The 24,707-nt window shown below is 35.8% G+C and overlaps 2 protein-coding genes across 11 annotated transcripts; both read left to right on the top strand.

Moving 5' to 3' along the window:
• The first annotated feature begins 1,700 nt into the window (after positions 1-1,700).
• Positions 1,701-6,074, top strand: LOC114256028 (F-box protein At5g07610). 10 transcript variants are annotated; one of them, XM_082922604.1, is made up of 4 exons: positions 1,751-1,942; positions 3,002-3,090; positions 3,208-3,478; positions 4,827-6,074. In XM_082922604.1, the coding sequence occupies exons 2-4, from the start codon at positions 3,059-3,061 to the stop codon at positions 5,928-5,930; spliced, it is 1,407 nt and encodes a 468-aa protein (XP_082778730.1). In that variant the 5' UTR covers positions 1,751-1,942; positions 3,002-3,058; the 3' UTR covers positions 5,931-6,074. The 10 variants fall into 10 exon arrangements, with proteins under 10 accessions (XP_028051393.2, XP_082778733.1, XP_082778730.1 ...); XM_028195587.2 differs by having other exon boundaries at positions 4,815-6,074; XM_082922603.1 differs by lacking the exon at positions 1,751-1,942 and adding an exon at positions 2,391-2,649 and having other exon boundaries at positions 4,815-6,074.
• A 1,855-nt stretch (positions 6,075-7,929) lies between these two features.
• Positions 7,930-23,796, top strand: LOC114256027 (proline-rich receptor-like protein kinase PERK15). Its single transcript, XM_028195585.2, has 9 exons — positions 7,930-8,154; positions 9,833-10,551; positions 10,978-11,490; positions 12,171-12,257; positions 14,635-14,705; positions 14,820-14,896; positions 20,891-21,038; positions 21,153-21,314; positions 23,284-23,796. Exons 2-9 carry the CDS (start codon positions 9,960-9,962, stop codon positions 23,590-23,592), a joined length of 1,959 nt encoding a protein of 652 aa, XP_028051386.2. The 5' UTR covers positions 7,930-8,154; positions 9,833-9,959; the 3' UTR covers positions 23,593-23,796.
• The last annotated feature ends 911 nt before the right edge of the window (positions 23,797-24,707 follow it).

Here is a 24,707-nt window from a genome sequence, read left to right as displayed (position 1 = left end):
TACCGTGTGTTTCTAGTTTCATTTTGTTTTATATTTTATATTTTATTGTTTGGAATGATTATGCTTCTATATATTGCGACAATACAAGTACAATCATCTAGTTTCTGAACATCTTGAATGACACTCATTTGCTAATAGATTATTTGAGAAGGAAACATCCTTATTAGTTGACATGTCAGACAGTATGATGCGACCAAAAGAAATATTGATTGCATTGAAACGAATAGATGCCTTTAATGCGATAACAATAAAGACAATTTACAACGCACGTAAAGCGATAGGTGGCTGGACAAATTTATTTTAGTTTGGCAACATGACACTGGAGTAATCTAATTTGTATAACAATACATCACCAACTAGACACTTTATAAATGGGCTCCAACTAATTTTCTATTAAAATAAAGTAAAATCATCTAATTAAACGGTAACAAATGATTGAAAAAAAATAATTTGTCTAGTAACACGGTCCTGGAGTAATTCAAATTCTTTAGCATTGTATTACTAAACAAAAATACTAGAGATTCTAAAAATTCTACCAGATGTCTCACATAGGTGTAGGATCACATAGAACCTACATTATGTGGATTCCACACCCATGTGAGATATTTGGTAAAATTTTAGAATCTTTAGCATTACTCATTACTAAAGCTATCGGTGTAAAGAGACTACATTAAAAGATTTTTGAAAAGTTTTTAGTTTTGGATTAGTTTTAATATTATAACGAGTGTAATGAGAATCACATTTTTTTTAATGAGATAATAAGATAAAGAATATAAAAAAGATAAATTGGTGATGTAAATAAAATCACTCTATATTAAATTCACTTGATCAAAATCAATGAAATTAATCAATTCATAAGAAATCTCATAAGATTGCATAGAGTACAATTCCTCATGAAATTTGTGGTGCTTTGAAAAGTTGATACAAAATTAATTTTTTAATTTTTTAAACTTTTTTAATGACTTTTTTGACAAAAAAAAACTGAGTTATTTTGAGTAAAAAAAACTAATTTTTTGACTAAAAAAATTAAAAAGCAAAAAAATTGATTTTTTTTTTTGGCAACTTCTCAAAATCCCTTAATGGGTAAAGTTTTCAAAGCAGGACAAAATAAGTATTTCAATAAAAATTGTAATAATTATTTGGACTTTTCTTAAGTGTGCAACTTACACTTTACACTTACGTCTTTCTATTTATTGTCCTGTTTTATGTTTATACCTTCTACTTATATCTTTTGTGTTGGTTGCATATAATGTGCAACCTTAAGGAGTTGCACACCATAACAACACCCTAATTATTTTGGTAATAACTAATTCCAAAAATCTTTTCTTGATTTCTTAACCTCAAAGACTATAAAAGTCTTCTCTAAACAAAATAAAAAAATAAAAAATGACTAGCAAGTCACACAAATCAACATTAAACACGTGTCCACCCGAAGCACACGAAACAAACATTATGAAGAATTAAAAAAAAAGGGCAAATTACATATACACTCCTCGAGGTTTGGTTAAATTACAGATACCCCTGAGGTTTCAGAAATTACATCTCGCCCCCTGAGGTTTGTATTTTCATAACAATTTATCCCCTGAGGTTTATATTTCATAACAAATTACCCCCTAATTTCTTATACAAATATAACATTCAGGGAGGAATTTGTAATTTCTCAAACCTCAGGAGTATTTATAATTTAGCCAAACTTCGAGGGGTGTATATGTAATTTGCCCAAAAAAAAATTCAAAATGTGAAGAATTTTCATAATTTGTTTTAAAATATTTCTTTTATGGTACATAAATACAGGCACGACGTTACCAATTCCTCTTCAAACGTTGCAATCTAAGCACACAACAATCACAAGCCCTCTCTCTCTCTACATGGATCGTTTCTGATCATTGGTGTTTCAAAGTATTTAGCAGAGTTGATAGTGATAGATACCATCACTTCACTGGTGAGTTTTTGATCGTCTTTATGTCTATGATCGTCTCTTGTTTCATTTTAATCTAGGGTGTTTTGTGGGTACAATCTAGGATTTTTCTCTGTCCATTTGCAATTTTTTCATATGGGTTTCTTCTGTTATTTCGCCGTTGAAGCTGTAGGATTACCATTACAGATTCATGGAAAAGTTTTCGTGGCTTCTTCGAAGATCAATTTCGACTTTTGAAGGTTTCTGAGTTTTAGGATTTTTTATTTTTATCTTTATTAAAATATATTTTCTTGGGTCTTCTCAGCAAGTTACTTCATTTTCTTGGATTCATATGTATTAATATATCTTTTTTTTTTTTTTTTTTTTTTTTTTTTTTCTTCTAAAGTTCTTTGTACGAGTCGTTTTCTTCTTATTGGTGAGTTTATTAAAATTAATGACAATTAGTGGTTGCTTACTTCGTAAGCTACTCTGTATAGGAATATATGCCAAAATTATCATATAGTAATCATACACTGTACACACTATCTTTTCGGTAATAATTAAGAAGAGTTGGGCTTTACAACTATGTGTTGACTTTGAAGTCTTGAGTCTTCCCCTTCTGTTGTGTTAAGTTATTCTTGTTGATGGGTAGATAAGAAAATCAAGCTTGTAATATAGGGTTGGAAATGGCCTGTTAATGTTTGAATCTCTCCTTCAATAATAGGATCTGGTGTTCTGTCAGAGAATTGGAGGTGTCTTGGAGTTTCCCTTCTTTAAAATGTTCATATGTTTGATTGATGTAGTCTTGTTCATATAAAGTGATGAAATTGTGGGAGGGATTGTTGATATTTTACTTTTAATTTGCTATTTTTTATCTGTGCTTGTCTATTAGAATAATCATATTGTTCTATTTTTGCTGTCTTTTTTTTGAATTTGATCTTCTTGATACTACTTGTAAAATCTTCAAAGTTTATAATTAAAAAATTTCTTTTTGTGAAAAAATTATTAGGTTTAATCATGACATGGGTTTAAAGATACCAAGCCATTTTGTAAGAAACCCATGAAACTTACTGTTTCATGTTCTGTTTTGTATCATCCCTTCAGGGACATCCAATATTATCTTTTGTATGGGAAAGAAGTGTGTATGCAGAGTATGGCCGTATGGCAATTAAAATTTGGGACAAATTAAGCAGGTTTCTTCGATAATGTTTTTGTAAATTACATGAAAGTCATATTCAACTAAAGCTTTATGCAGTTAATAAATCAAACTATAATTTTATTTGACTAACCAATGTTAGTTCTGATCGTAGCATAATGGCACAGTTTGAGGACAACAAAATGGAATACGCCGATGATGATGACTCCTATGACATGGTTAGTTGGAAAGAGTTCTTCATCATCCCGACTGATTCTGATAAAGAAGACTCGTCTGATGAAATTAAATCTCAGAAGAATGAAAGCTGGAAAGAGTTCTGCTTGAGCTCTATTGATTCTGATAAAGAAGACTCGTCTGCAGAAAGCAAATCTCAGAAGAATGAATTAGAGTCTGAAGCCTCCTCGAGTGATGATGAGACTGACATGGTATTCTTTCTAAACTTTTTTACTTTTATTTTTAAATTGAGATATATATAATTTCCAAAGTTTAATTAGATGTGGGTGACAATTTTATGGAGTCAATGTTAGCCTTCTGCATCTCAGAATAAGTGGAAATAAAATGATCATGTTTTGGTCCTTGTGGAAGCAAGATTGTGAAAGGACATTTGGAATGATACACATGTCCTGGTCGTTTGGAATATAGAAGAATAAATATCATCCCACTTAATAATTAAGCAAACAGAACCTAAAATAAGTTTAAAACAATTAATCCCACAGCTGAAATTGTGAGCGCTTCTCTTTCTCCTGTTTGTAATCTCTGATATTAGATGTAATTGTGCTATTCATCACCTATTATAATTGAAGTGATTGTGTGGTGGGGGTTTATTGTCCTGCTTGCTAGGACAACGACATTGAAATGGGTGGGGATACAGCTTAATATGAGATAAAGAACTTCAGTCACTAATTTATATTAGACGATTCTATTACCATTTAATTAAGTATTCTTTCCTTCTTGTGTCTACCACTATTTTAAGTGCTTGTTTAAATTGTGAAATGCCTGACCTTTTGGGAGCTTGTTTATTTCGTTCAAGTAATTTTTTTAATGTAGATTTCTTCGCCTCTTGTGTCTGGAGATCATACGCCTGACATTGTAAATTGATGCATCGTATTGTGCCATCTGATTTGTTTCTCTTTCCTGTGAGATCAACCTTTGGATTTTACCTTCATGGGCATGGATTTCTCTGTAATACCCACCCCTTAAGCGAGATATGTCGAGTTAATCTGCTTATATTGTTGTTGTTGTTATTCATGATGGCACCATTTTGTATTTAGCATAGATTGTGTCATATCTGTGTGTATTACACAAGTTATTAGTTATTAGTACCTGTCCCTTTGTTGCCTCTTAGCTGAACGAAGATCTCTCATGTAGATTATGTTTCAACCAAGTGGTTTTTTCTGTGTGTCTATGGAAATTAACTTTTAATCTTGCATACTGACAAGTCAGCATCTTCTTGTTATCTCACAATTATAGGGATATAAGTTTACATTGAAGGGAAGGAAACTCATTTGTCAGAATTGGCACCATTACTCTGTTTTTTAATCTGTTTTTGAAGCAACAAAATATTTGATTAAATAGTTGAAGACATGTCCACACACCATTTTTACTAAATTAATTACTTTCAATTGTTCATGTTTCTGTTGCTTTGTAGCTTGGTTTTTTCTAAAAGCTTCTCTTATGATTGTGTTAGAAAGCTGTACGAGTGGACAATAAATTTGTGATCATGTGGGGTAGTTTTAAAAAAAAATTATGATATTATGCCAGATTGAATTGCAGTTTGACAGAGTTCTTGCTTATGGGAAAGTAAATCCCACCCTGTTTGAATTTCCTGCACACGTCAAGCGCAAGGACACAGAGATTAAAGATGTTGTGAAGAACCATGTCCTTCCTTTTCTTCCTGCCAAATCGCTCATCAGGTTCAGAACCATTTCCAAGGACTGGGATAAATGGATCAGTAGTCCCTTTCTAGCCCATGCGCAAAGTTATTCTTTCCAGAAAGTATCTGGATTCTTCTGTCAGCCTGGCGACTGCACTCCCACTTTCATAACACTCGATCAACATGCTTACGGGATTCCTAGCACCTCCCTCGAGTTCTTGCCAGAACCCACTGTAATTCGAAGCTCCTGCAATGGATTGCTTCTATGCCAAGGCCATGATGGAGAAAATGTTTACTACATTTGCAACCCAGTGAACAAGGAATGGAGGGTACTTCCCAGGCCAAATTACTACCATCAGTCTGAACCGGCCATTGTACTAGCCTTTGAACCCTGGGAGCTCAACATTGCAGCTCATTTCGAGCTCATTTGTGCCTTCCCTTTAATTGACGTCCCAATAGTTTATTTTGAAATTTACTCTTCAGAGAAAAGGTCTTGGAGATGCTCTACTGCGAGCTGCATTGAACTGGGTGAATTGACCACGCTGAAAGGTGGGTTTTACATGAAGGGAATGGTATATTGGGAAACTTCATCAGGTAATGTACTTGCCTTTGATATGAAAAATGAAATTTGTGGAATTTTGCCGCTCCCTTGTGTCAGCGGAGAGGGTGGAGTTTTGGCTCAAAGGCAGGGGGAGTTGTGTTACGTTCAGGCACGTTATCAGAAAGGGAATGACTATGCAATAGCCATATATGCGGGTATGGAGATGAGCCTGAAGCATAATATTGCTGTGAAAATCGAACGTGACCAGGGAGGATTAACTCATCATCAGTGTCGAGCTTTGGCTTGTGTCAACGACGATGTTGTGATGATTTTAGTTGGGATGGTGGTGTATTCTTATCATCTTAGAGAACAGAAAGTTGAAGTCATTAGCAGGAGACAGGATTTCGGGGGGAGGTACTTGCCATATGTGAATAGCCTCGTGTTGTTGGCACCTGAGTACTAGTACGTCTCACACTTTCTTATTGAGTCTTGGAATGTAGGACTTATTGAGTCTTTCACGATGTTAAGTCTTTTGCTATGTAATTGAATGGGATGATCTGAATCCTTTTGCTTTTGCTTGCTTAGCAAAATATATATAATTTGAATAGGAGATGGTGTTCTGTTTTTGATGTTTTTGTTTTAAAAATGTTCAAGTTAGCAATCATTTCATGAGTGCACTGTGCTAATGAAATTAATCAAGGATTTTTTTTTGCCTAGTGTCGGAAGAAATTTAATAAAAATATTCTAGCTATATACGTGTTAGAAAGAAATTTATTCATTAATAAATTATACTAGTCAAACCTCTAACATTCATAAATATTTCACTTTATCCCCTCATTTTTCAATCACAACAATGTTAATTACAACAATGTTAAGTTCACTTTTTTTTATCAAATTTAAGTGTTACTCTGAATCTTTACGTGCAATGTGATTTGTGAAAGGAAAGGAAAGGCAAGGAAGGGAAAGGAAAAATAGTTTGGTGAGTTTGGCGTGTTTGGTGTTCTCTCGTCCAAAGTAGATCATGTAAGGAAAGTGTATTTATTTTTTTATCCAGTAATTCATTCGATCATATTTTAGGGGTTTGAAGATATTTTTTATTTTTTTTATGGCTCTACATTCCTCATTTCGGAGATGAGTTGGTGCTTACACAAAAAGTTAACATGAATGAATTGCAAAAGAGATAAAGATAGGTACACTTACAAAAAGGGGCAGAAAATATAAAGTAATGGATTAATTTTTTATTTTTATTTTTTTTGTTGATTAATGCCGTGCCGCGTCGAATGAGATAAAACAGAAAATAATTAAGATTGTTTCAAGGCATGTTACAATATTATTATTTTTTTTAAGATGAAATTTATTCTCATCAATTCTATCAAATATGGTGTGCATCGAGTTATTCGCTAATCTGTCTCTAGAATACAATGATCTAAGACTGATGTCTGATTGTATTATGCACGAATCAAATCAAATGCAAAATATCTTTGAATTTTTTTAACACACCAAGTAGAACAAGAAAAATACAAATATGAAGTCTTAGAGAAAATTCATGGAAATTCTATCTCCAAATGCCAAACATTTTCACCTTTATATAGATATAGGTTTGTGTCCTTTGAATTAAGAGTTGTGTCATTTACATTTAAAAGTGACACCCTTTGCTTAAATCCAATAGTCACACCCTGTGGTTTAAATTCAAAAGTCATATCTCTCTTTTAATTCATATAACTAAATTATATATATTTAAATATATAAATATATTATAAAATGTTTTAATAAGACCACCTAAAATTTAACTCTGATGTCATGTTAAATAATTAACTCAAAACTAATTTGGCAATGAGTGAAGTGACTTTTTGGAGAGTTGATATAAGATAAGTTTTTGTTTGTTTATTTTTTATGGGCAGAAAAAAATTTAAATAAAAAAAAAAAATTACAACAGGATAATAACAAGAAAAGAGGAAGAAATATCATTGAATAAGACATCCAACTCAACCTAAAGCAGGATAAGTCTACCAATTAATGTGTAAAAATCAAAATGAATAAGACATCATAAGACATCCCAATAATATAGGACAAGCCTAACGATCAATGAGTAAAAAAAGGAAAATGCATGAGACCCTTACTGGGTCCCTTTTGATTGGTCCAAAACAGTGTTTTTTTTTTTTTTTTTTTTTTGTTAGCATCCATTGGCAGTCTTCTCCTGCTGGGTCCCAGTAGCACCAAAGATCCTCTAGAGTGAAATTTCCTTAAAGTTTCCTAAAGTGTTACATTGTGTGGTTGAGATTTACTGGCAAGTCATATCAGAAAAATTGATGTGACTTGTCAGTAAATCTCAACCACACAATATAACACTTTAAGAAACTTTAGAAAAAAATCACTCTAGAGGATCCTTGCTCCCCAGCAGGACTAGTAAAAAAATTGTGTCCAAAAATTTTATAAATTGTGGAGAAAGTAAAAGGACAGCCAAGCAGGAACTGGTAAGAGAGGAGGAATAACCAACTCAGCCAAAAGTAGAGGTGGCCAAGGCCAGAGAATGAGAGAGAAATAGAGGCCCTGCATTGTAGGAGGCAACTGGTGGAAAGGTGGGTTCACCTTTCAAAGGATAGAAAAATCAGAATATGCAACAAGTTTTTTTTCTCTCTCTGTCTCTCTCTCTTCATCCATAACCCTATTCTTCTTCCACCAACCAGGTATCTCTCTGAAACCTTTTCTTCATTCTCAAATTCATTTAAACAACATATAATCATGATCAAACCTAGATTTATGACATTTCATGAACATTAATGTTGGATTGGATTGTTAATCTTCTTTATTATTTGTTCTAAATAGGGATGTAAATTAACAATGAAAGACAAACATAATTTCTGTATACAATTCAGATATAGAATATTATGATCATTTTATCTCAAAATAAAACATTCATATTATGTTTATGATCATTTTATCTCAAAATAAAACATTTGTTGTTGTTATGGCTTATAATTTTAAGAATATTGTTGTCACTTTATTCTGGTTGAATTTTTATATACAAATTATGTTCAATGATGTTGGATTAGGTTGTTAATTTTCTTTATTCTATGTTCTAAATAGAGATGCAAATTAGCAATGAAGTACAAACGGAGTTTATGTATAGAATTCACCTACGGAATGATTTGCGATTTTATGATTATTTCATCTCAAGCTAAAACATATATTGTTATGATTTATAATCGATAATGTTGGATTAGATTGTTGATTTTTTTTATTCTTTGTTCAAAATAGAGATGCAAATTAAAAATGAGATGCAAAAACAGAATTTCTTTACAAAATTCGCCTACAAAATGATGTCCCATTTTATGATACTTTCATCTCAAACTAAAACATCTATTGTTATGACTTGTAGTTTCAAAAATATTAGTATCAAATCAATCTTGTTGAATTTTTATATAAAAATTATGTTTGTAAATCAACAACGTAGGATTAAATTGTTAATTTTCTTTATTCTTTGTTCTAAATAGAGGTGCAAATTAACAATGAAATACAGCAAAATTCATGTATAGAATGATATATCTCAAACTAAAACATTCATTATTATGACTTATAATTTTAAAATTATCATTATCACATTATTCTAATTGAGTTTTAACATAAAAATTTTGTTTATAGATCAATGTTGTTGGATTAGATTGTTAATTTTCTTTATAAATATGTAAATTAACAACGGAATATAAACAAAATTTCTATACATAATTCACATACAGAATAATTTGTCTTTTACAATCCCTTAACTTATAATTTCATGAAGAAGAAAATAAGTATATAATCCCAAAAACGGTGACCAAAAATTTACGAAAAATTTCAAATCAATGGTGGATATTTAACTCTCTTCTTGTTTAACATACCATGAATAAATATTGATCATTGATTGCGAATTCTAGTTAGTTTGAATAATACTATGGATCATAAAAAAAATATCATGAAATATTTTATGAAGATTTTTTATCCTTTGATTAGTGTGTGATATTTTCTTGTATGTATAATCTAACGATTGAGAACCTTTCGTGATCATTTTCATAGCAATAATGCTAGGGATCATGAAAAATATATCATGAAATTCATCATTTTTCATCCCTTGATTAGTGTGTGATTAGTGTGTGGTGTTTTATTATATGGGTAATCTAAAGATAGAAAATCTTTCATAATATTTTCTTCATAATCCCTAATATTACTCTTTTCATAATATTATTTTCATGATACCTAACATACTCGGTTAGTTTTCTAGACTGTTACATATTGTTTGAAGAAGAATACTCCTACACCATTGTGATGGAGTTTTTTTTTTTTTTTGTACGTAAATCTATTTTCATGGCGTTTGTGGGTTCTATTCAGGGTCCTGAATTGTTGCGGCGAGCAGTTACGGCGGAGGTGGAGTTTCCGGCTTGTGTTGTGACGTAAATCTTCGCCGGAAAAAAAACAACAAAAAAGAAAAAGAAAAAGAAAGTTGCTATATTGAGACATGGAGGACACCGTGACTGCTCCGCCACCAGATTCAAACCCAAGTTCAGAGAGCACAAATTCATCATCATCTTCTTCTTCTTCAACTCCATCCTCATCACCACCATCACAATCATCATCACCACCACCACCACCAACAGCCATCACCACCCCTCCCCCGCTATCTTCTCCTTCCCCACCACCACCAACAACACCGGCATCATCATCAGCCAAATCCCCACCCCCAAAGTCATCTCCATCACCACCACCACCACATACTTCATCATCACCGCCACCACCAGCATCATCCTCCTCCATTCCTTCTCAAGGGTCTTCGCCACCACCACCACATGGCTCTTCTTCCACCGTGTCTTCTCCACCTCCGCCTCCAACATCACGAAAATCGCCGCCTTCTTCAAATACATCTTCAAGCTCTAGTGGGTCATCGTCATCGTCTTCATCATCTTCCTCAGATAGTACAGGACTTGTTGTAGTAGTGGCTGTGATTGGGGTTCTGATTATTGCTATGCTGATCGCTTCTTGTATATGTTGCTTAGTAAGGAAGAAGAAGAGAAAGGAGTACTATATGGATCCTCCTCCACTTGGACCTAAAGGTACTACTAATCCACGAGCTTTATGCAAAATAATTTGATTGTTGTTTTAAATTTTTAAAAACAGAGTGGTCATTAAAATGATATTTAATTATAGAAATGTTATTTCTATATTTGATGAATAATTTTGTAGTATAATTGGGTCAATGATCTTCTGATTCCATTTCATGTAGATTTGAAATGAAGGAATTTGAAGTCCAATTTTAAAAGAAAATTAATAATAAAAAATTTAAAAATTTAATACTTATCATCTAAGTAAGTCTTATATGTTTAGAATTATATTTAGTCATAGATTCCATTTTTGAATCTATTTATATATTTTTTTAAAAAAACTAGACATAAAATAAATATTCTAAAAAAATATTTCTTCATTACTATTTCATTCCAATACATTAAACATTACATAACTTGTAACAACTGTGATAATAGGTGATTACTACAACGGTCCAACAAAATGGAACAGTCCCTCACCCAAAGACCACGTCATGAAGCTTCCTCCGCCACCAGGCGGCGGCAGCGGTTGGGCTGTGCCTCCAACTCCACCACCAGGCCCCACAAACACAAGCAGTGAATTCAGCTCCAGCCACCATACACCGCTCCCACCTCAATCACCAAACATGGGTCTGGGAGTAAACCAGAGCAGTTTCTCCTACGACGAGCTAGCAGCAGCCACGGGCGGGTTTTCGCAGGCGAATTTGCTGGGACAAGGCGGGTTCGGGTACGTGCACAAAGGCGTGTTGTCGAATGGGAAGGAGGTGGCGGTGAAGAGCCTAAAGGTGGGAAGTGGGCAAGGAGAGAGGGAGTTTCAGGCGGAGGTTGAAATCATCAGTAGAGTTCATCACCGGCATCTGGTGTCGCTGGTTGGGTACTGTATTGCTGGTGGACAGAGGATGTTGGTGTATGAGTTTGTTCCCAATAACACCTTGGAGCATCATCTTCATGGTTACTTCTCTGCACTCTCTCTCACACTGCTTTATGTTATGGAATTGTGTTTTAATGGTTTATATTAAAAATAAGAGAAAAGTTAGGGATTATGAAAAAAAAATTATGAAAATGATCATGAAAGAATTATGATCCGTAGATTATCTTGATTAGTGTGTAGTGTATTATTCTAAATGTAATTCAAATGTCACAAAGCTTTCATGATTATTTTCATAAAAAAAAAATTTATGATACCTAACATTGCTGTAAAAATAAATTAAAAGATGAAGAGTCTTGCATGTACATGGTTATTGATTGGATCCACATAGAAAGAAAATGAAAAAAATGATAACATTCAAAAAGTGATAAATATTATTTTTCAAACATAATACAAAGTAATGTTATAGAAACTGAATTTTTGTAGAGAATTATCATAAAAACAATGTTACATCTTCTAGTCAATTTATTAAAACTAAAAAACACATTATGGCAACTCATAATTTGAAATATGTCTCTCTATTTTTTTTTATATAAATATCAATCTATCCAACTTATTTTTTCAATAAATTTGGGATTTACAAAAAATTAAACCTATAATGGAGGACAGAACATTCAAGGATCCTAAAGCATTATTTGGAAGAACAATATAGAATTAACGTTGTAATATAAATTGTCGAAACTTAGCAAATTTTTTGCTGCAGGGCAAGGTCTGCCAACAATGGACTGGGCAACTAGGATGCGTATTGCACTGGGATCAGCCAAAGGCCTTGCTTACCTTCATGAAGACTGTATGATTTCTCTCTCTCTCTCTCTCTGGGGGGATAATATTGCCCAATTAGCATGACCCCAATATGCTAATGTCTAATTTTCTCAAAATATTCCAATAATATTTACATGGACATTTTTGCCTTAAATTTAGTTTTTTTTTTTTTTTCAGCTTCTCTCAACTTTTGATTTTTTCAAATTCATTTCAGTTTTTGAATTTTAAATTCAATCATATAGTTCACAATCTTATTCTTAAACAAAATAATTATATGTACACGCATTACGTGTGCCACAACTTCTAATGTTATTATAAACTAGCACTGTTGTTGGTATTTATGTCATAGAATTTTTTTTTTCCAAAATGCAAATAAGAGGAGTTACAATAACAATTATGCCATTTTTTTTTCTAAAAAATTTAAAAAGAAAAAAAAAATTTCTCAATTGTCTCCAATTGAGAGATTTTTTTTCAGCTGCACACTATAGTTAATATATAAAGCAAACATTGGATTTGGTGTAGATGTTACAGTTTTTACTTTTTAAAAATATCATTCTCTAACCATCACTGTAACTGCTAAATTCAATTATATCTATACATTTATAATCTTTAATTTTCAATACACTCATATAGGTGTGCACACCCTTTATTATATTTATACTATTATGTAAATTATACTATTTACTTTTAGTGTAAATAATTTGTGACGCAATTTTAAATCTTAAAAAAATCACAATATTATATTTCTCCCAAATTTTAACTTATCTACCCATTACTATAAGGATCAAAAAGAAAATTACTAAATTAATAATTGCTATCTGCTATACACAACTCTCTCTTCACTCCTACTCACAATTTTTTGTACACATTAGTGCATGTACACTTCTAGTTCTATTACAAAGTGTATAACATAGTTTATGTGAACTCTTTTTTTCTTGATTAGCAAAATAAAAGATATATTGATGAATAAAAAAAATTTAACCAGACAATCAAATTACATTAAGAAGAATAGTTCAAGACAAAAGCACCAACAAAACTGGCATACACAAGCAGCCAATCAAAAATAAATTCCAAGCCAAGATGGCAAGACCCAAAGACGACAAACCACCTACATGAAGACAAAGGCAAAACACCAAACTAAGGGATTATTTGGGATGTTCTAAATAAGTGTATTTTTTGACTTTTTATTAAATATGGGTTGAGTTTGAAGTAATGTGGTAGAGAGGTGATGCGACTTAAATAAAATGATGTGACTTAAATAGGATAATGACTTTTTAACTTTTTGACTTTTTTTTAAAGATGCCAAACTAAACTTAAATAAAAGATACAGTGTCAACAATTACCAACTATAGAAACTAACTAAAGAAACCAACACCCACAAAAACTCAAAGGATATCCTCAACCACCCCAAAACAGAGCATCAACCAACAAAAACTCAAAGGATATCCTCAAACAGCCAAAAAGAATGAGCATCACCCAACACCAAAAATACACGAGATGCAGCAAGGGAAGAACATCAAGCCCCCAAACTAATCATAAAGTTAGCAATCAACAAAACAAGACAAAAGCCTTTACATTGTGTTTAGTTAGAGAATTTGAGATGAGATTTAGAAAAGAAAATAAAAAAAATAGGTGAAATATAGATATTATTTATTTACACTTCATATACCTTTTCTCGTATCCTTTAGAAATCTTTTTCCGAATCCCCAAACACAGCATTAAAAACTAGCCCATCACATCGAGAATGGAGCAGCAACCAAACAATTCGTATCAATGACAGAGGAGCCGAAAATGGTTTGCAATTTCGAAACAGATTGCACCCAATGAAAGAACCTTTCTCCTGATCAGAAAATCTCATTACGCATAGAAATAGCTTTATCCCTTTTGCCAACTGTTCTTCTTAAACCTTGTTTTATTTTTCTACTCAAGTCTCAAGTTCAACAATATCCCTCAAGAAAACTTCTTTGTTTCCATTAATATCAATGCCCAAGGCCTTTTCGGTTCTAAGAGCATGATCTAATTGCTCCAGCAGCAGAACTTGAGAATCGTGCTCTGGCTCTCTCTCTCTCTCGAGCCCAAATATTGTAATTATGGATTGCATGGGAGGAGATAGAAGATTGAGAATCCAGGATAATTGAAGCCTCAATGTTCGAAAAGATTTTCTCCTTTTGCCTTTCCTTCCTTTCACAAATTTGAGAGGAAAGGCCCAACTCCATTAGGGATTTTTTTTTTTTTTCTTATTGTTGTCACGCTTTTTTTCATTCCCAAGTTGCCCCAACTATCTCAGATTTTGATTTCAAATTTCAATAACTTTTCAGATTTATTTTTCCTCGATTATCTTATAGCACGTCTATCAGGTGTACACACCATCTTATATATATATTTGACTTGTTGAATGCATGCAGGCCACCCTCGGATTATCCATCGTGACATCAAAACTGCTAACATTCTTATTGACAATAACTTTGAAGCCATGGTAATTTATATTTTACATTCATAGTTATAGAGTCATTAAACTTCAGGTTGTTATAATTCAAAAACGATAATACATATCCTGTTACTTGATTATGCCACAATACTTTCTATTCAGGTAGCAGATTTTGGATTAGCAAAACTCTCTTCTGACAATTTCACTCATGTCTCTACACGTGTGATGGGAACTTTTGGGTAAGTCATTATTGTATCTTCATTTTGATTATGGTTTGAGCACATAAAATTTGTTAAAGATCAAGTAAAATTGAACTGAAAAAAATCAAACAAGAAGACGTTTTGGAGATTTATGTTGAGGATCGGGGGCACACCAGGGAACTCAAACAAGCAATAACACACAAGTTTTAACGTGGTTCGGCAAGTCGCCTACGTCCACGGGCAGCGGATTCACTATATTGAACAAAATGGTGAATTACAACACTCTCTGTAATTCTCTCTCTCTTTGCTCTCAACTCACACCTCTCAGCTCCACATCTGATATCTATATCCTCTCCCTCCCGTCTCTATTTATACACAAAGGAGTAGGTGGGAGAGCCCTCATTCTTTGACTTTTGACATGGTTGGTGGCCTTCCATTGTTGACATGAGGTTGGTGGCCTTCCATTGTTGACATGAGGATCACCCCTTTCACATGGGGTGTCCTCCAGAATCTGTAGCCAATTCAACAAATCTCCACCTTGGCGAGGATTCTCTTATCCAACATAGTGATCGATCAACACTGCCATGCACCCGAAGGTGCTCAGTTCCGAGAGATGTTGACCAAGTCCAAACAATGTTGGAACTTGATCCCAGAAACTACCTTTGTGAGCATATCGGCCGGATTATCTGCAGTACCAATCTTTTGAAGCAGAATATCCCCTTCATTCACTATTTCTCGGATGAAATGGAAACGGACATCAATGTGCTTGGTGCGGGCATGATGAACCTGGTTCTTTGCCAAACAAATGGCACTCTGACTGTCACAAAACACCTCAACGTGCTTCTGAACAATTCCCAAGTCTTCAATCAATCCATGTAGCCAAATAGCTTCCTTAAAGGCTTCCGTTACTGCCATGTACTCTGCCTCTGTAGTAGACAAAGCCACCGTTGACTGAAGCGTTGACCTCCAACTTACCGGCCCTTTAGCAAGCGTAAATAAATACCCTGTTGTTGACCGGCGTTTGTCTAAGTCACCAGCATAATCTGAGTCCACATATCCTTCCAAATTCTGCCCGAGTCGGTTATCTCTCTCGAACTTCAATCCCAGATTGACCGTGCCATGTATGTACCTTAGGATCCATTTCACTGCCTGCCAGTGATCTTTTCCTGGATCATGCATATACCTGCTTACCATACTCACAGCATGCGAGATGTCAGGCCGTGTACAAACCATAGCATACATTAATGCACCAACTGCATTTGCATATGGAACCTGTGCCATATGCTTCCGTTCTTCTTCTGTGCGTGGAGACAACGAGGCACTAAGCTTGAAATGAGAGGCCAATGGTGTACTTACAGCTTTGGTTTTCCCATTGATGCCAAATCTGTCTAACACCTTTTTCAGATACTGGGTTTGTGTCAGACAAACCGTGCCCTTCTTCCTATCTCTCTTGATCTCCATGCCAAGAACTTTCTTTGCTTCTCCCAAATCCTTCATTTCAAACTCCCTTGCTAACTGTGCCTTGAGTTTGTCAATCTCCACCTTGCTCGTAGATGCAATCAGCATATCATCTACATATAAGAGCAAATAGATGAAGGAACCGTCGGGAAGCTTACGGAAATATACACAATGATCAAATTGACTTCTTGTGTATTCTGTCTCTATCATGAACCGATCAAATCGCTTGTACCACTGTCTCGGGGATTGCTTCAATCCGTACAACGATTTGTTCAGCTTACAGGCCCAATTCTCTTTTCCAGCAATTTTGAAACCATCTGGCTGGGACATGTATATCTCCTCTTCAAGATCTCCATGTAAGAAGGCAGTTTTGACGTCGAGTTGGGCGAGCTCGAGATCAAACTGTGCAACCAAAGCTAACAAGATGCGAATAGACGTGTGCTTCACAACAGGTGAGAATACCTCATTGTAGTCTATTCCTTCCTTCTGAGCATAGCCTTTAGCTACCAATCTAGCTTTGAATCTGATGTTGTCTCTGCCTGGAATGCCTTCCTTCTTGGTGTAAACCCACTTACACCCAATTGCTTTCTTGCCTTTTGGAAGTTGCACCAACTCCCAAGTCTGGTTCTTGTGAAGTGACCCGATCTCTTCATCCATAGCCTCCTTCCATTTGACACTTTCTACATTATGCACGGCTTCTTTGAAAGTGCAAGGAATATTGTCTTCAATGATTGGAAGTGCATAGGCTACCATATCGGTCATCCAACTGGGTTTCTTAGTCACCCTTTTCCCTTTCCTGATTGCAATGGGTTCTGATTGATGCGGAGCCTCTGGATCTTCATTTTCATCTGAACTCTCTTCAGAGCTATCCTCTGAGACTTCTTCAGGATGGTTGATTGGCTGACTAGTCTTTGTTGGAGTCTCAAACTCCACCTGCACTGACTTCTTCAATGCTTCCTTATTCTGTTGAGGATCTGATTGCTTCAGCATTGCAGACTCATCAAAGGTAACGTCTCTTCTGATGAGAACTTTCTTTGATTCAGGGCACCACAGTCTGTATCCCTTGACACCGTCACCGAAGCCCAATAAGATGGCTTTCTTGGCTCTTGGATCCAACTTAGATTCTGTAACATGAAAATATGCTGGACATCCAAAGATACGTAACTGATCATAATCAGTAACTGGGACTCCTGACCATACCTCCATGGGAGTCTTCCCATCTAATACTGTAGTAGGTAGTCTGTTGACAAGATGACGAGCATAGTTCAATGCCTCGCCCCAAAATGCCTTGCTCAATCCAGACTGTGACAGCATACACCGGACTTTCTCCACCAAAGTGCGGTTCATGCGTTCTGCAACTCCATTCTGCTGCGGTGTTCCAGGAACTGTGAAATGTCTCACTATCCCTGCATTCTGGCAAACCTCAAAGAAGGGATCTGATGTATATTCTCCACCATTGTCAGATCTGAGCTTCTTGATCCGTCTGCCTGTCTGGGTCTCAATCATCTTCTTCCACGTAAGAAAGATGTCTAAGACTTCATCTTTGTGTTTCATTGTATAAATCCAAACTCTTCTAGAGAAATCATCAATGAACGACACAAAGTAGTGTTTACCTCCCAACGAAGCAGTCTTGGAAGGACCCCATACGTCGGTGTGGACGTAGTCTAGAATCCCTTTGGTACGGTGAATTGCAGTACCAAACTTGATTCTTGTTTGCTTGCCCAATACACAATGCTCGCAGAACTCAAGCTTCCCCGTCTTGGCGCCTTTCAACAGGCCTTGCTTTACCAATCCTTGTAAAGCCTTCTCACCGACATGCCCTAGGCGCATGTGCCAAAGTTTGGAAGTGTCTGATGCATCATCTTCTGAGCTGGAACTGGTGGAGACAGCCACTCTCCCTGTGACTGTAGAGCCATCTAGGAAATATAAATTTCCCTGTCGAGTACCCTTCATTACAACCAATGCTCCTCGAACAACTTTAAGGACTCCACCTTCCATGGTTATTCTGTAACCTTTGGAGTCTAAAACTCCCACTGAGATGAGATTCTTGGTTAGATCTGGTACATACCGTACATCTTCAAGAATTCTGATTGTTCCATCATGGCTCTTCAGTTTAATTGTTCCAATCCCCTTTGTCTGGCAAGCTTGGTCGTTGCCCATCAGCACAACTCCTCCATCGAACTCTCGTAAGCTCGAGAACCACTGCTTGTTAGGACACATATGGAATGAACATCCGGAATCTATTATCCATTCATCCGACTGGCCATATGATGAAACTGTGAAGGCTCCTCCTTCATCATTATCTCCATCTCGTGCAATATTCACCTTCTCTTCTGTCTTGTCTTTATTTGGACAATCTTTTGCCCAATGCCCCTTCTGGCGACAAGCTGCACACTCGTCTTTTGCAAGACGTCTTTTGTCTGAAGGTTTCCCCCTGGATTTTGAGCGAGACTTTCCTCGCCCTGTATTTCTTCTGTTATTTGTTCTGCCTCTGACTGTTAATGCCTCGGATGTTGAGTCCCTGTTTGCAGACTTATCTTTCCTTCTGAACTCATTGTTCACCAAGGCGTTTGCAACATCAATATACTTGATCTTCTCTTTACCGTACAGTAAAGTAGTAGTGAGATGATCATACGAGTCAGGCAAGGAATTTAACAATAACAGTGCTTTATCTTCATCACCAACATGATCATCCAAATTCTTCAAATCCGTAATAATTTTGTTGAAGTTATTTAGGTGTTCGTTCATCGAAATACCTTTAACGTAGTCGAAACGAAACAACCTCTTCCTCAAGTAGAGCCGGTTCTCAATGCTCTTTGTCATGAACTTATCTTCCAGCGCCTTCCAAAGCTTCTTCGCAATATCATATTCTGTAAAGGCATACTTCTCCTCTTTTGCAAGGCAAAGTCGGATGGAACTACAGGCCAGGAGATTCACCCTCTCCCATTCTATCTCGTCCATGTCATCTGGTTTGTCTCCCAGAGTGAAGTGCAGGTTCATTTGGACAAGCATATCCTTAACTTCGCATCTCCACATGCCGAAGTTGCTGCTTCCATCGAACTTCTCTACCTCGAACTTGGCATGGGACACCGGGGTCCAATGCCTAGAAGTGCTTGTACTGGCTGGATTACTTACGGACTCGGATGCTCTAGATTCTGCCATTTTTTAGAAACTTCAATTCAAAAAAACTGACCGTACAGATGTGTCCGGAATACTCCAAATAGTTGGGAAGCACTATTGGATCGTCAAAAACGGACTCCGAATGGCTCCGATCTGGAAAAAATACTTTGGACGGGTCAGATCTGCAGAATCTGGTGCGCTGAGATGCACCGGATAATTTCTCCCGTCAACGGCTGGTCAACGGCTCGGTCAACGGCGCAGGCGGCGCGGTCAACGGAGGATCGGCGGCGCGGTCAACGGCTTGACGGCTGGTCAACGCGGCTGGTCAGCGGCTCAGGCTGACTGGGCTGCCACGTGGCTGACACGTGGCTGACACGTGGCTGACACGTGGCCTGACTGTCGGACGCGTGGCGGATGACGTGGCGGATGACGCGGCACTGACGTGGCGCCACGTGGCTCGTCTTCTCCCTGGAGACGCGCGTGTGGCGCGTGGATGAGACTGGGATCACGCGCCGGTTGCCTGAACGGCGCGTGGTGGCGCGTGGTGCGACTGGGGCTGACGCGCTTTGTTCAGAGAGCGCGTGAGGGCGCGTGTGAAGGCTTCTGGGCTCTGTTTTTGCTGTTTTGGACTCCTCTCGGGGAGTTCTTCCTCCTGGTATGGTCAAAAGTGGATTTTGAGCACTTCGAAATCTGGGCACTTTCGGGAAAAATTCGATTTTTCGCAACCCGAGCTCTGATACCAATTGTTGAGGATCGGGGGCACACCAGGGAACTCAAACAAGCAATAACACACAAGTTTTAACGTGGTTCGGCAAGTCGCCTACGTCCACGGGCAGCGGATTCACTATATTGAACAAAATGGTGAATTACAACACTCTCTGTAATTCTCTCTCTCTTTGCTCTCAACTCACACCTCTCAGCTCCACATCTGATATCTATATCCTCTCCCTCCCGTCTCTATTTATACACAAAGGAGTAGGTGGGAGAGCCCTCATTCTTTGACTTTTGACATGGTTGGTGGCCTTCCATTGTTGACATGAGGTTGGTGGCCTTCCATTGTTGACATGAGGATCACCCCTTTCACATGGGGTGTCCTCCAGAATCTGTAGCCAATTCAACAATTTAGATGATGATATTGAAGTCACATTTCTTGTTAATGTAATGCTCTATACCACATCGCAAAGATTCCACATGCTTCTTATAGTCCTTGACAAGTTTGATACAATTTTTTAGATTTTTAGCCTATTCGCATTTTCAATTCAAAAAATGGATTTTAATTTTTTTTTAGCTGGAAATAAATTTTGTCATTCCTAGAACTTTTGTCCTCATAAATAAACATTTAAACCTTGCCCTGATGATCACATTAGTGCCTTAGACACCATCTTCTTTACATGTCAAAAGAATTGAAATTGATGATAAGCTAAATGATTCCAAAATTTTCTATTTCGAATACAGATACTTGGCTCCAGAGTATGCATCAAGCGGCAAGCTAACCGAGAAATCTGATGTTTTCTCCTTTGGAGTAATGCTTTTGGAAATCATAACTGCTCGACGACCAGTGGATCCTAACAGTAGATACATGGAGGACAGTTTAGTGGACTGGGTATGTTTAAAAAACAAATGTTGTCAAGAACAAGAAGGATTGTTGTTTTGTTTTGCATTTTCTTCACGATCTTCCTCTATTTGATTTTTGTATGGGCATGCATTTGAAAAACAGGCTAGGCCACGTATGGAACAAGCATTGGAAGATGGAATCTATGACGAGCTAGTGGATCCGAGCCTGGAAAATAACTTCGTCCCTCAAGAAATGGCACGCATGGTGGCCTGTGCTTCTGCTAGCATCCGTCATTCTGCTAGAAGGCGACCGAAGATGAGCCAGGTTTAAAATTCTTACATTGTGTTTAGTTTAGGAATTTAGGATGAGATTTGAAAAAAGAAAGGACAAAGATAAATAAGGTATAACTAAAATATATTTACATTTTATCTAATTTCAAACACATTTTTTCATTTCTTTTCCAAATCTCCTTATTAAAGTTATACCATAGCAAGTAGCTAGATAAAAATGGTAGCGTCCAACTTCCAAAGGTCGTCGGTTGTACTGATTGGGGGTGTGGGGCCACAAACTTATAACCAATTACAACCCAACGTCTTTGTGGATTTGGGCCATGGAATCGGCCTAAATAGTACTACGCAGTGAAATATTTTTTGCATTTCTATAAAGTTTCCAAATGCACCCGATAATTAAAATAGAGCTGTTTGTTTGTTTGTTTTTTTTTTTTTTTTTTTCTTGAACATGTAAAAAAAGAGCTCTGTGGTGTCATCATGGCTCCGTTGGGCCCCAACCCCGGGATAGCCGGTTGCCAGCTAGAAATTAATCCCCACCAAGTGAGGGACCCACAACCGAAGCACCAATGGAGGGCAACCACACGCTGCAGCAGAGAACAGGGTTCGAGGGGAGTATGAGCGTGTTCTCAAGAGAGATTTCAAACGTCCCTCCCAAGAATCGACCCTGGCTCTCGGCTAAAGAATGTGCCACATCCTCCACCAGGCCACCAACCCTGGTGGTTAAAATAGGGCTTTTTGTGAATTTGAAAATTGATTTGTTTTAGTGATTTTTTTTTTTTGGGTTAAAATATGAAGTGAGAAAAACTAATCAACATGTTTGGTTTCTATTTTTAGGATTCATTTTTAGAAAATTAAAATTTTTTATTTTTTGTATTTTTTTCGTTTTCACTAATTTTTTTTAATATTCTAAGCAATTTTTTTTTTAATTTTTAGATGCACCTAACATAAATACACTTAAAAAGTATAATATTTATGAAAAAAATCTTTAGAAAATTCACTAAATACCAAAAATATAAATAAAAAAATACGAGAATTCAATACATTTTTCCTATTGTTGTGTATTTATTGATTTTTGCAAATATTTTTTTACAAATATTCTACTTTTTGGATATATCTAAATAAGGTACATCTAAAAAAATATAAAAAATTGCTTAAAATTTTAAAAATATTCACTAAAAAAAACACGAAAAACAAAAATACTCATTTTTTAGAAAATTGAATCCAGGAAATTAAAATCGAACACACTTAATATATTTGGAAACGACTTTTAGACTTTTTAAGGAAAAAATGTGCAAAAAAAAATAGAATAAATGAGAATGAATATTTGATTTTTTTTGTGTAAACTTTTTTTTAAAATAATTTTTTAACTTTTTAACTAAAATATTGAATTGCCAAACAACCCTATGAATAACCACTAGCACTTCTTGAGTGGTGAGAGCATTGCAATTCACAAATTTTCTAGTCCTACCAATTGCAAACCACTATTAGGATGTTGTCTTCCCAATTTGTTGAAATATATGATGAACATTATAAGATTTTGAATGATATGGTGGGTGTTTAGGAAGTTATTATTTTAGTAGGTTATTTTAGTTTTTGGCTATTTTAGTAAGCTAAAATTTTTGTGTTTGGAAAAATAGTTGAATTTTTTTTGTAGTTGACTGTGAAATTTGTAAGAGAAAAAGTGAAATGATTATGAGTTTGATGTGACATTTTATTTTATTGACTATTTTAGCCTATTTTGTCTTTATGTGAATTTTAGCCCAAAAAGCCCCACATAAACCCTTCCCAAACACCCCCTGGTGAGTTCACTATTTGGATTAAAATTAGAGACACATATAACTTAGTTGCATAAAATGGTACACAGCACTCACATTAGGTGAATTCCACACTTCTATGAAGGTTCTATGTCATTTTATGTAACTTATTTCTGTATATTCCTAGCATTGTTGTATTATTTATTTCTACCATCACTTTGATTCCTTTTATTTTCCTATTGAGATCAGATCGTACGCACATTAGAAGGAAATTCGTCGCTGGATGACTTAAACAATGCTACTGCAAAACCGAGCAACCAAAACTCCGCCTACAACTCATCTAATGAGATCTTCAACCCCGGATTAGCCACCAAAGGATACGACACAGCTGCATACAACGCCGACATAGTGAAATTCAAACAAATGGTGATGTCGAAGCAAGAGTATGCAAACAGCAGTGATTTCGGAGTAACGAGCGAGTATGGGCTCAACCCATCCTCTTCAAGCGACAACTCACGAGAGTTCGGCCTTTCGGGGAATCAGAGACACAAACTATAAACCAGCAACCTGGCTGGAAAAATATGATCAAAAAAAAAAAAACCTAGCTGGAAAAACACACAAACATTAACATTTGTAATGTTTATTCTTAACTAGGTTTGTTTAGAATATTCAATAAGTCTACTGACATGAAAATAATTTGGTCATATATATCAAATTGATATTGGGACACAACATAAAAAGAAAGAAATAGTTTCGTCTAAATTATTTGACCTATGTTTCATATGATTAAGTCTGTTGTAGATTTATTATAGAATATTTTGGTTGGATGGATATCTACGTGGTGCAAATCAATATAGACCCGGGTTGCTTAATTAAATATATCTCCTCTTTTTTAGATGGGGAATTAATGCTGTGTTTGGTTGGGGGATTTGGGGAGGGATTTGGAAAGAGAAAAGGAAAAGGTGTGTGAAACTATGTGAAATATAGACATGATTTATTCACATTTCACCTACTTTTTCCATTTTCCTTTCCAAAACCCTTCCCAAATCTCCCAACCAAACACAGCATAAATGTCTCCTTTTATTTTTTTATTTTATTTATTTTTTTGCTAAGCTTTTGGAAAGAATGTTGTTGTATTTAAGTTCAACCACTCTAAAATCAAGTTCAAAATTGTTGTATTCAAATTCATATTTTTCCCATTAAAAATAGACTCAAATTGAAGGTTCAAATTTAATTAATCTCACTCACTGTTCAATACAATTTATATGACAATGGCCTGTTTCAATTTGAGGAATAGTTTTGGTTTGGTTTCACTACAAGAATTAACACTTTTTGCAACAAAAAAATTGGTCGCTAAAAGTCCATTTTTGGTCGGCAAAAGTTATCCGCGACCAATTTTTTTGGTCGCCACTTTGGTCGCCAATTGAGGGTCGGCAAAAGTAATTCGCGACCAAAATTTTAGTTGGTCGGCAAAAGTTGGATTTGCCGACTAAATTTTTGGTCGCTAAATATTTAATTACCGCGACTAATTCATTTTGTCGCTAAAACACTTTAGTCGCGAAAAGTGATATTTTCCCGACCAAATATCTTAGTCGCCAATTGACACATTTCGCGACCAAAAAGTTTGGTCGCCAATTATTACATTCAACGACCAAAAAGTTTGGTCGCCAATT

Source organism: Camellia sinensis, chromosome 4 (assembly GCF_055761805.1).
Source record: "Camellia sinensis isolate YWXY chromosome 4, ASM5576180v1, whole genome shotgun sequence".
Taxonomy (NCBI): Eukaryota; Viridiplantae; Streptophyta; class Magnoliopsida; order Ericales; family Theaceae; genus Camellia; species Camellia sinensis.
The sequence above is the reverse complement of the archived record's forward strand: the minus strand, read 5'-3'. Positions and strand labels throughout refer to the sequence as shown.